General features: G+C 40.0%; 2 protein-coding genes across 2 annotated transcripts in view; both read right to left on the reverse strand.

Moving 5' to 3' along the window:
* The window catches only part of LOC141148558 (uncharacterized), a gene marked incomplete in the record, with an annotated part of 670,733 nt that overhangs the window by 320,403 nt on the left and 336,682 nt on the right, over positions 1 to 13,648 (reverse strand).
* LOC141148559 (uncharacterized) overlaps positions 1 to 13,648 on the reverse strand; it is a 243,929-nt gene that overhangs the window by 53,787 nt on the left and 176,494 nt on the right. The window contains exons 10-11 of the mRNA XM_073636113.1: positions 7,189 to 7,488; positions 3,712 to 4,059 (exon numbers count right to left, since the gene is read on the reverse strand). Of these exons, the coding sequence (XP_073492214.1) occupies positions 3,712 to 4,059; positions 7,189 to 7,488 (648 nt within the window). The remainder of the gene's footprint in view (positions 1 to 3,711; positions 4,060 to 7,188; positions 7,489 to 13,648) is intronic.

Genomic DNA, 13,648 nt, shown 5'->3' on the forward strand with positions numbered 1-13,648 from the left:
CATCATCACTGGCATACCTCTAGATTGGTGTGGGTCTCACATCTTCGATGCAACACGTGCATCCCGGGCGTGATGTAGTACCATGTGACCCACCTCCCTCTCATTGTAAACATCCAGGAAGGGCTGGCAGTCACAGGAATAGGGTAGATCCAATCATCTGATCAAAAAGACGTAGGGCAGGTCCATTCATCTGATCAAAAAGACGCTAGGCGTAACATGTCCAGTTTCACTGATTTCAAAAACAGGGCGTGAAGCAATGCCCCTAATGAGCTTCCCAGCTCCCTGATTTTAACCGGAAGCATGGGTATCAAAACTATATATGGGCATATGTAACCAAGACCATGCGTGTAATAATCCCCCTCAAGATAAGAGGGGGGACGCCATGTGCGATGGACTGAACATCATTTTGAAGCATCACAAATCGCAAAAAATTCCGCATGAATGTGCCATAGTCACCTAGCCAAAAAGTGACCCCCCCATGAAAAAATCCATAGAGGAGCCATCGGGCAGTATAAGGACAAATAGCCACCGGCTATAGTTACTAAGATTGCTGACTGGGGAATGAACAGATCTGTTATAATTTGCAAAAGATGGATCGTATCCTTCATATATGAGGGCCTTAGACGACCCCCCCAAGCCTCAATGAAGTAGAGAGCTTTAGACCCTTTCTTGAGGTCTTCAGCTCAGAGAAAACAGACTGAGACACAGGATTGGTCATACAAAAACACCTCCTCACTGTAATGTCAATCTTGACATTGAGGTCTGGGAATGTAGGAATCAATTATTCAACACCTCAGAGCTGGACATGTTACGCCAAGCGTCTTTTTGATCAGATGACTGGACCTGCCCTACGTCTTTTTGATCAGATAATTGGATCTACCCTATTCCTGTGACTGCCAGCCCTTCCTGGATGTTTACAATGAGAGGGAGGTGGGTCACATGGTACTACATCACGTCCGGGATGCACATGTTGCATCAAAGATGTGAGACCCACACCAATCTAGAGGTACGCCAGTGATGACGCGGCTCGCATCAGCACGTTCACCAAATGGAGCGTCACTATAACGCTCGGAAAACATTGAAAAGGACGCCTGGGATGGCAAATGGCGCCATCCCCATCTTCAGCCTGACAGCTGGGGGAATGCATCTACAGGGGAACTTTACTGTTGAATATTCCCTCTTTAACCAGCACTTTCTCTTCTTATATGGGGTAAGCTCTCTCCTACTTAGAGGAATGTTTTGTTTTTGTGGATGTCTTTGATGCCTTTAAATTACAAATCTGGTTTTAATTTCGCTTCTTATCATCACACAGCACAAAAAAACGTTTGGCTTTTAAGCGGCATTTTTTGGATCTTTTTTGGATTAATCCTTATCTGGCCGTCCTGTAGAGGATTTATGAGGGGCTTCTTTTGCAGATTTTGGAAACCCCGCCCCCCCTCTTCCTGAGACCATGGGGAATGTATCCACTAGTTAAACTATGAATTAAGAAGTAAGTTATCACGCATCTATGAATTTACATTGGTACATATGAAATGTGATGTGCGTTTTAAGTGATCTATAAATTGAAGAAATCTTTTTGCTCTGTTATAGAAAATGGTACAACATGTCCCTGATGAAGATTGTAAAATGTATTATATTTGAAACGCAATGGATCAACCGCTTTTTTTGCTACCACCAGTTGCATCTGGGGGTCCCTGAAAACTCTGTGGACAGTATCAATGCTCTTCCTCATAACAAATGGTTTTAATATTTATGTAATAATAATTTATGTAATATGTATGTAATGTATATTCTCATTAATTTTTATACGGAATCATTTTCAAATTATTTTTGTACTAATAAATATTAATTTCATATAATTATTTGTTTATAGACATGTGCACACTGAAATATTTCATTTCGGAATTTTGTTTTCGTCTGAAAAATAAATTTATTTTGTTACTCTCGAAATTCGTTTTTATTTATTTCGTTTTTCGTTAATTGAATTCGTCCGAAAATCCAAATTAAGGTCGAATCTGTCATTGAAGGCTTATGGTGTCTGTCGAATGTTCAAAGAAGATTCGACGGAGCAGCTAAACTGTAAGACGCCATATAGTTTAACTGCTCCGTCAAATCGTCTTAGAACTTTCAACAGACACCATAAGCCAAAGTACGTGTGTACTTAGTTCTAGCTATATTACTGCTCCTCCTCTTTGGTTACAATCAGCCAATAACATTCATCATCATCATTATTTTTATTTATCTTTTCTCCCCTACGTCAAATCTTTTCTCTCTATGTAGAATAATCTTGGACTAATAGAGTTAAGGTTAGGCACATTCGACCACAGGTTTGATGGACACAGATTGTTATTTTCATCATCATGTCAAATCTCCTATCTGTATCGAACTGTTGTAGCAACGAAAACGAAAATAAAGCATTTGTTTATGTCGGATCTTTCCTTTTTCAGATTCTGCACTTTTGTTATCGTTTGTTAAAATGATAACGAAAATACCTGAAATTCGGACGAAAACGAATGCACATGTCTTTTGGTTATGTGTTGCCTTAAAAATCCCACAATAGAGGTTTATCTATACTGTTTCAATATACAAGGGATGATGGCAACCACATGTCCAAACACAAGAGTCAATCTTTTCTCCATGTTATTTGTTCCTTTAAAGTGTAAGTTCACCTTTACAGAAAACTTACACTGGACCCCCTTCCCATCCCCCCCCCCCCCCCCCCCCAGTCTCGCTGTACCTGAGGCCGGCGACCTCCAGCACTGACACATCGTATCACCGCTTTACCGGTCCGGGGATTTGAAATCCCTGCGGCTTTCTTTCCTCATCTCCAGCGCTGACAGGACGGGCTACGCGGGTTCTGATTGGTCAGCGCCGTCACATGGGCCGCCGTAGACCAATCAGAATGCCTCCTATACGTACCTTTACCTGGACCAGTAAAGGGGCTTTACGATGTGTCACTGCGGGTGATCACCGGCTTCAGGTACAGCGGGACCGGCGGGGGTGGGGGGGGTGGGGAAGGGGTTCGTTATGATCGCAATTTGTAAATTCAAAAATAAGAAAGAAAATCCGACAATTTGAAAGCATAACTAACAAACTAACTAATAATAACTAACTATTAAATTATAGGTATTGAATTTTTCTTTGAAATTTGTCTGTTAGTGAACAAAACGAATATGATTTTATTCGAAGTTACGAATGTCACATCTAAACAAATGGAACGGAATGAATTAATAATAAATAATAATAAAACGTTTTTATTATTGTTATTTATTATTATTAATTCATTACATTCCATTCATTTAGATATGGCATTCCTTATTTCTGATAATTCGTAACTTCCGATAAATTTGTATTCGTTATGTTCACTAACAGCCAAATTTGAAAGGAAATTCCAATACCTATAATTTAATAATTAGTAATAGTTAAGTTATTATTAGTTAGTTTTATAATTTTAAGATTTTAAAATTTTCGGATTTTCAAGTTTCCAGATTTTAAAATTTTCGAATTTACAAATATTTGAATTCAAAAAATTCATTAAACTGGTTTTTGTTCATTCGAATATTTCCGAATTAACGATTTTGTCAAAATTCGATGAAAAAGCGAATTCGGAACAAAACGAATTGCACATGTCTATCAGGAACTATGATTCCCATCATGCCTAGTCATGTCTGTGAATGTCAGAATTTTACTATGCCTCATGGGATCACTCACCCTGCACCTGTAGAGGTCCTGATCCTCTCTCTATGGGTCTCTCCAGGCTGGGATGGGACACTCTACACATGATCTCTGATTCTCCATCAGCCAGGATTGGTGTGAAGAGCAGTCTGGCTGTACAGGAATAGGTGAGATCGGACTGTCTCTGGGACTGGATGTCTGGGATCTGGTACTTCATATCTTCTGATAGAGGAATATATTCCTGGGCTCCTTTCTCCTTCCTGTACCAGATCACAGTCACATCATCAGGGAAGTATCCGGAGATGTTGTATTGTAGAGTGTTCCGTCTCTCTATTAGTACATGGGGTATGGGGACCTTCTCAATCACCGGGCACCAGGACAGACCTTTACAGAACAATATAAGGATTATTGACACAATAGACCCAAAATATTCTCCAACAGTATGTACATTATTCTGTAGCAATGCTATAATGTAGTTTTGAAAAACATGTTATCAGCTAAACATAAACATGTACATTGTATTCTCTTGAATAAAATTAGCTGTAAGGGCCGGTTCACACTGCTGCGAATTCTATTGTGAATTTGAGCCCTTGCAATCGCTCAAATTCAAAAGCCATTTAAATAACATAGTTTTCAATTAGAGCAGTTCACATCAATGCGCTGCGAATCTAAGCTGCATACAAAAAGGATCCTGCGCGAGTTTGATCCATGTGCCATGCGAATTCAGCTCCATAGACTGCAATTGAACTCACAATGAAAACGCAATTGTACATTCACATCACTGCGATATTCATTTTTTTTATATATGGCTGGCCAGACATAAAATTGCGATCCACTGTGCACAAACATTTAGCGCCGCTATTTTGACTTTGTGTCATTATCCCAGATTGACCAGTAGTTAAAATTCAGCTTTTATATTTGATCTTTTTAAGTGGCAGCTTCCATATATTTTTCATCTATCCAGAGGCGCAGTGGCGGTAATCTGAGTAGTGGCGCCAATTTCTCAATTATACCCACAGAAAAAATAGCATGACAGGACCTCTTAAATATGAGATCTAGGGTCAAAAAGACCTCAAATCTCATATTTACACTAAAATGCAATTAAAAAAAAAGTAAAAAATTTGAAAAAAAAATAAATTCTCCTTTAAGAGCATTGGGCGGAAGTGACGTTGCTTCCGCCAGTCAATGCTATGGAGCCGAGTGGGGGCCATCTTCTCCCTCACTCGGCAGCCAGCCAAACAGGGAAGAGCACCCGATCATCCCCGCCGCTACCCCGGAGCGTGGTGGGGGTTCCTCTCCCGCCACCGATAAAAGTGATCTTGCAGCGAATCCGCCAAAGAAACCACTTTTATCTGAAAGCCGCCCGCTGAAGAAGAGGATACTGGGGTTATGGCAGCTATCTGCTGCCATAACAACAATATTCCTCTTCAAACAGCTGACGTATAACGACGGTGGGCGGACGGCAAGTGGTTGATGGGGCTGCCTCCTCGCAGCTAATCAGAGGAACCCCTCACTGGGGATCTCGCATATAATCGCAAGCAGGGTGCATTGACAGGTGTGAATGCACCCTAATTCAAGCAGTATTAAATCCTCAGTGTTTTTTTAGCTTAACAAATTGAGCACAATAAAATAAACATTCTCCAGTAAACAATTTAGGATTCTGTTGCCAACATTTTCAATTGACATGTTTCAATGCCGCTGGCTAGTTCCAGCATGCAAAGGTATCTTCTTACAATGCAACAAGAATACACCCAAAAACAAGAAACCTGGAACAATGATCATGGAGCCAAATTAAACACTTTATTACCGGGCACTTTCACCCTCTTCCTGCCCAGGCCAATTTTCCATTTTCAGTGCTGTCGCACTTTGAATGACAATCACTCAGTCATGCAACATTTTACCCAAACTAACTTATTATTATCATTTTTTTAAACAAATAAAGCTTTCCGTTGGTGGTATTCAATCAGCACTGGGTTTTTTGGGGTTTTTTTTGCTAAATAAACGAAAAAAGACCGAAAATTTTAAAAAAATAATATTTTTTTTCCTTCACTGATGTGTGCTGATAAGGTGGCACCGATGGGCTGCACCGATGGGCACTGATGTGGCTGCATGGATGAGGTGGTACTGATGGGCAGCATTGATGGAACTGCACTGATAATCAGTGCCCTGAATATCAGTGTACATGTCCATTTTACAGAAGCTAGTTATCGGCTCTCTTCTCTGTCAGCAAGAGGAAAGGAAAACTGATAACTGGCTTCTGTTTATATTTTGATCAGTTGTGATTAGACATAGCTGATCACGTGGTAAAGAGCCACTGATTAGCTCTTTACCTCACTCTGTGATTAACAGTGTCCGGAGGACAATGATCACAGAGCACGCCACCCACGCGCCGCAGCGGTTGAGCGGCAAGCATGATCACGGGAGGCTATCATATGACTGCCTCCCAGAACTGGCCGTTCATGCTGTAGCCATCATTTGGCTATAGAGGGTCAGCAAGTGGTTAAACAGGAACATAGGCAAGGGTTAAAAGATGAACCACATAGTAACTAGAAATAAACTAACCTCCTTTTGCCTCTTTAGGATGATCAAATAAATGGGTGTATGGCAATGGGTGTTCCTTAGGTATCCCTGAGGAAGTCACATAACCATGATGACACATGTCGGGCGGAGCCAGCTGACTGATTGCCAAAACCGGAAGTGACATGGGAGCCAAGGCCCCGCTGTTTTTAATACAGAGCCATTGTTATTTTAATGTTTGTAAGTAAAATTTTCATAATTAGACTATTTGTTTAAGCGTTACTATACTACGGGGATCCCCTCTTTTATGTGAGCCCATTGCAGGATACACGCACAATCTCTTAAAGGGTCATACACTCATTTATTTGATCATCTTAAAGAGGCGAAATGATAATTTGAGGTGGTCAAAAGGCAGCCCCAGCCTAAGGGGAAAGTGATATTTGACCTGGCATGTTTCGGGTCCAACAGCTGAGGTGAGAGCATAAGTGAATGGTGGTGGGAATCACTTGGCTTTGGTTTGATCAGCACTACATGTTTATATCAGAAGATTCTTGTCTTGTAGGATACTCAAGAATGTACTGGATGTGCACATTTTTTCTCAGCTAGAGACTATCAATTCATGTTTAAAAAGACACTTATTTGCATAGTCACACTGGTGACATTTTAACTATTTTTGAAAAACTTTTTAACATTTTAACTAACTTAAAAAAAATGGTATTCTATATGTCATATATGAAAAGAGATGAATGATTGCATCTGTTGCACATTTATATGCACCTGATAAGTTTGCTATTTATCATACACCACCTTATTGTGGGGAGTTGTGTTTAATGGTAATAGGGAGGCAGTGTTTTTCTTATATAAGAATTAAAAGATAAAGAATTTGTAAACTCAGTAAGTGATTAAATCCCCTGCTGAATTGAGGATGTATATGCTGCACATTAGATGAAAATAAAAACCAAACTAGGATCCAGAAGTGGATTTTTCTGATCTTACCTGGATCGCTCCAGGACAGGACTTGTGATTGCTCTTTCTCCAGAGATTTGTGGCTCCAGGTCACATGGAGGGTGAAGTTGGGATTTAATAATAGTTTTCCTGGGACAGTGCAATGACTGCACACATTATATGTATGATCGTTATTCTCCTCAAACTCCTCTTTGGACTTCATCTGATCTTCTCCCAAACTCCATATGAGCCTCAAATCTTTGGGGTAAAAATTCTGGAGGTTCAGAGAGCAGGGGACATCTCCACCATCACATAGACTTGTCTTCACAGGTTCCAGGACTTGAGGCTTGGCTAATAGTAGACATTAAAATCATTACATAAGCTTGATTTATTAACATGGATGAGTTACTACAATGCTGCTCCTTATCTGACCTCATGATCATTTTCATCTAAAAATGTTCAGATCATAAAAGATACCTGTCACCAGGATCTGTAATCCTTATGCCGCGTACACACGAGCGGACTTTACGGCAGACTTTGCTCGGCGGACTTTTCGACAGACTTTGCGACGGACTTTCTGAATGAACGGACTTGCCTACACACAATCCACCAAAGTCCATCGAATTCGTACGTGATGACGTACGACCGGACTAAAACAAGGAAGTTCATAGCCAGTAGCCAATAGCTGCCCTAGTGTGGCTTTTTGTCCGTCGTACTAGCATACAGACGAGCGGATTTTTCGACCGGACTCGATTTCGACGGATTGATTTAAAACATGTTTCAAATCTAAGTCCGTCCAACTTTTGAGAAAACAAAGTCCGCTGGAGCCCACACACGATCGAATTGTCTGACGAAATCCCGTCCGCCGGGCAAAGTCTGCCGTAAAGTCCGCTCGTGTGTACGCGGCATTAGTTTTCCTGTGGAATGCTCTGTTTGAAGCCTTATTTTCTCATTAATTACGTTATTTTGTGAAGTGTTATTTTATCACCACCTCAAATACAGGTGATACTCGAAAAATTAGAATATCGTGCAAAAGTTAATTTATTTCACTAATGCAACTTAAAAGGTGAAACTAATATATGAGATAGACTCATTACATGCAAAGCAAGATAGTTCAAGCCGTGATTTGTCATAATTGTGATCATTATGTCTCACAGCTCATGAAAACCCCAAATCCACAATCTAAGAAAATTAGAATATTGTGAAAAGGTGCGATATTCTAGGCTCAAAGTGTCCCACGCTAATCAGCTAATTAAGTCATAACACCTGCAAAGGGTCTCTCAGTCTGGTTCAGTAGGAATCACAATCATGGGAAAGATTGCTGACCTGACAGTTGTGCAGAAAACCATCATTGACACCCTCCATAAGGAGGGAAAGCCTCAAAAGGTAATTGCAAAAGAAGTTGGATGTTCCCAAAGTGCTGTATCAAAACACATTAATAGAAATGTATGCGGAAGGGAAAAATGTGGAAGAAAAAGGTGCACAAGCAGCAGGGAGGACTGCAGCCTGGAGAGGATTGTCAGGAAAAGGCCATTCAAAAGTATCGGGGACTTTCACAAGAAGTGGACTGAGGTTGGAGTCAGTGCATCAAGAGCCACCACACACAGACGATTCTTGGACATGGACTTCAAATGTCATATTTCTCTTGTCAAGCCACTCCTGAACAACAAACAACTTCAGAAGCGTCTTACCTGGGCTAAAGAAAAACAGACCTGGTCTGTTGCTCAGTGGTCCAAAGTCCTTTTTTCTGATGAGAGCAGACTTTGCATCTCATTTGGAAACCAAGGACCCAGAATATGGAGGAAAAATGGAGAGGCATACACTGCAAGATGCTTGAAGTCCAGGGTGAAGTTTCCACAGTCTGTGTTGATTTGGGGAGCCATGTCATCTGCTGGAATTATATGGTTATTCCCGCGCTAACAGGTATAAAATATACTGGACTATACTAGGAAAAGCTGCATGCACCGAATCAGGTGCAGACCAAACCTTAAAAGTACATCAATATAACACTAGGTGGTGCTGTGCTAATCCTGGACACCCTTGATAAATAACTTATAAGAAACAAAGAGAAAGCGCCTCTTAAGTATAAGTGTTAAAGTATAAAAAGCACACATAAGCACTTACATATGGGTTGGTGGGTGACAGCTTCCAAAGAGAACTAATCCATGTATCGTCAGACATCCATGTGTGGCTAGATGTAAGCCGGGCGGATGGCCGCGGACCTCCGCACGGAGACCCCGGCTGTGGAGTGGTGAGGCTGGATAGACACTTCCGTGTTCCAACAAGGTTCACGTGGGTAATGACATCACTCGGGTAGTTCAGGTTGACAGGGATCCACTACGCGTTTCTGAGCATGCGCGAGGCTCACAGCGGGCATGCGCGCTCCTTTTTCAAGTGTAGATAGGACGGGAAGCAGGGAAGCTTAAATAGCTCTGCATAGGGGACAAATAGTAGCTCGAGCCAATTGAAGGGGGAGGGCGTGTATGTGGAAGATAAATAACGATAAGAAGGATTGATTCTCTATGGATAACAGTGCAATATACATTTTAAGATAATGGAACTTATCACAAGATATTCTATATAAAAATAAGAGTAATAATGATAATGATAAATAGATGGAAGAATATATCGGAACAATAGTAAAAATTAAAAAATAATAAAAAATTATGTATAATAATAAATAATAATAAGCATAGAAAATTGTTATATTATATCTGTTACTCGTACAAGCAAATACTAATCTGTCATGTATGACAATAAATTATCTCAAATGATTGATGATAACTAGAAAAAGGAAAATATTAATGAGATGATCTTATTAGATGTCATATGGTGGAGAGCCCTCAGTTAAAATGTAGTAAAAAGGCTATCGTAAGTGAACTAATACAAGGTATGATAAAAACAATTAAAATTAAGGAGGGGGGAGATAAAACATATATGTGGGCTCACAGCACATTTCTGCAGCATGTATTGTTATGTCAGTACAGTATATCAATACAGGGAAGTGAGATACAGACAGTTACAGATTTGATTATTATTATAATATAATAAATTATATTATTATAGAACTATATTATGTAATAGTATTGACCTCTAATTCCTCATTTAACCCATTGGGTGCCAAAGTGACCAAAATAAAATCCAAAAAGTTTCACGCTCACATAATTTGGAAAAACGCTCAGCCTCAGATAATTTGCGTGGTATGGATTTAATAACCCATACCTGTAGGCCAGCAGTGGATTGGTGATGGTGTTCGAGAAAATGTCGAGGAACGCTGTGTTTGTCACAGCTTTTTTCTATAAAACGGCGATGTTTGCCAATAACAATACATGCTGCACAAATGTGCTGTGAGCCCACATATATGTTTTATCTCCCCCCTCCTTAATTTTAATTGTTTTTATCATACCTTGTATTAGTTTACTTACGATAGCCTTTTTACTACATTTTAACTGAGGGCTCTCCACCATATGACATCTAATAAGATCATCTCATTAATATTTTCCTTTTTCTAGTTATCATCAATCATTTGAGATAATTTATTGTCATACATGACAGATTAGTATTTGCTTGTACGAGTAACAGATATAATATAACAATTTTCTATGCTTATTATTATTTAAACATTTTTTATTATTTTTTAATTTTACTATTGTTCCGATATATTCTTCCATCTATTTATCATTATCATTATTACTCTTATTTTTATATAGAATATCTTGTGATAAGTTCCATTATCTTAAAATGTATATTGCACTGTTATCCATAGAGAATCAATCCTTCTTATCGTTATTTATCTTCCACATACACGCCCTCCCCCTTCAATTGGCTCGAGCTACTATTTGTCCCCTATGCAGAGCTATTTAAGCTCTCCCTGCTTCCCGTCCTATCTACAATGGAAAAAGGAGCGCGCATGCCCGCTGTGAGCCTCGTGCATGCTCAGAAACGCGTAGTGGATCCCTGTCAACCTGAACTACCCGAGTGACGTCATTACCCACGTAAACCTTGTTGGAACACGGAAGTGTCTATCCAGCCTCACCGCTCCACAGCCGGCGTCTCCGTGTGTGACATCATGCGTAGGGACGGGACAGGCTCTACATGCTGTGAGAGATATACGAGCTCGTCGGAGATAGGAGCACTGTTTTTGCTGTATATGTGAGTACCTTTGTTTTACTCAATAAAGTCGCTGGTTGAAACGGTATTACACTATTGGGACTCCCCGTGTTTTTTATATCCCCCTATACCACCGAGGGAATTACCCCCTGAAACTAGGACCGTGAGGATATTATTCTACACCTATAGGAGGACCCCCTCAAAGATCCTTGGTCATATCCGTTTGCCCTATTGCCTTATGGTAAGGGGCCACTTCTTACATGAGTGTGTAAACACGAAGATGGGCACTGTGTGATTTATTTCAAGCACTTTATGTGTTATCTGCTCACTATATATCTTGAGTCACTTAGATTTTATGATACACTTTATTATTATTTGATGAATGTTTACACTATTGCTTACCTGTCTATGCACACGATTACAGATACGGATTGATTTTTAATGTAGTGTTACTATTTATGATGAGATATATCTAGTGATTATTTATACCACATTAGATTCTTTAGCACTTAGAATTATTACTATATGAGTGAGATTATTTTACGGCTGTTGCCAACACCTTTTCATTGTTAATATATGTTTAATCACACTACTTTTTATGTATGTCATACCACCCTAAGTTATTTAGCAAGGGTGTCCAGGATTAGCGCAGCACCACCTAGTGTTATATTCATGTCATCTGCTGATGTTGGTCCACTGTGCTTCATTAAGTCCAGGGTCAACGCAGCCGTCTACCAGGAGATTTTGGAGCACTTCATGCTTCCTTCTGCAGACAAGCTCTATGGGGATACTGACTTCATTTTCCAGCAGGACTTGGCACCTGGCTACACTGCCAAAAGCACCAAAACCTGGTTCAATGACCGTGGGATTAATGTGCTTGATTGGCCAGCAAACTCGCCTGACCTAAACTCCATAGAGCATCTATGGGGCATTGCCAAGAGAAAGATGAGAGACATGAGACCGAACAATGCACCAAACTATGCAGAAGAGCTGAAGGCCACCATTGAAGCATCCTGGTCCTCCATAACACCTCAGCAGTGCCACAGGCTGATAGCTTCCATGCCATGCCACATTGAGGCAGTAATTGCTGCAAAAGGGGACCAAACCAAATATATGCATGCTTATACTTTTCAGAGGTCCGATATTGTTCTATGTACAATCCTTGTTTTATTGATTGCATGTAATATTCTAATTTTCTGAGATTGTGGATTGGGGTTTTCATGAGCTGTAAGCCATATTCATCACAATTATGACAAATCACAGCTTGAACTCTCTAGCTTTGCATGTAATGAGTCTATCTCATATATTAGTTTCACCTTTTAGGTTGCATTGGTGAAATAAATGAACTTTTGCACGATATTCTAATTTTTCGAGTATCACCTGTAGCTCCTTTTCCCCACCATCGATGGCTAATGAAATTTTCCATTATCATCATCCTTAAGCTGGTTAAAAATTGGGACTATTGCGGTACTCGGTAATGATATTGCAGTTACAGACTTCTAAAAAAGTATATAAATTTTAATAATTGAAAATATCAAATTACAACACAAAATAATACATACAATCATAAAAACAATTACCACACTAAATATAGCGAGGGTAACCCGCAGAATTGTTACAAGGGATATGTGTGGAGCGGTTTCGCGGCTGGAACCGCTTCTTCAGGAGTAGGGATGAGCTTCGAGTTCGAGTTGAACTCATGTTCGACTCGAACATTGGCTGTTCGCAAGTTCACCGAACAGCGAACAATTTGGGGTGTTCGCGGCAAATTCGAATGTCGCGGAACACCCTTTAAAAGTCTATGGGAGAAATTAAAAATGCTAATTTTAAAGGCTAATATGCAAGTTATTGTCATAAAAGTGTTTGAGGACCTGGGTCCTGCCCCAGGGGACATGGATCAATGCAAAAAAAAGTTTTAAAAACGGCCGTTTTTTCACGAGCAGTGATTTTAATAATGCTTAAAGTCAAACAATAAAAGTGTAATATCCCTTTAAATTTCGTACTTAGGGGGTGTCTATAGTATGCTGTAAAGGGGCGCATGTTTCCTGTGTTTAGAACAGTCTGACAGCAAAATGACATTGTGAAGAGAAAAACCCATTTAAAACTACCCGCGGCTATTGCATTTCCGACAATACACATAGAAGTTCATTGATAAAAACGGCATGGGAATTCCCCAAAGGGGAACCCCGAACCAAAATTAAAAAAAAAAATTACGTGGGAGTCCCCCTAAATTTGATACCAGGCCCTTCAGGTCTGGTATGGATATTTAGGGGAACCCCGACCAAAATTAAAAAAAAAAAAATGACGTGGGGTTCCCCCTAAATTCCATACCAGACCTGAGGGTCTGGTATGGATTTTAAAGGGAAACCCGCGCCAAAAAAACAAAACGGAGTGGGGTCCC

The sequence above is a fragment of the Aquarana catesbeiana genome, linkage group LG06 (assembly GCF_042186555.1).
Source record: "Aquarana catesbeiana isolate 2022-GZ linkage group LG06, ASM4218655v1, whole genome shotgun sequence".
Classification (NCBI taxonomy): Eukaryota; Metazoa; Chordata; class Amphibia; order Anura; family Ranidae; genus Aquarana; species Aquarana catesbeiana.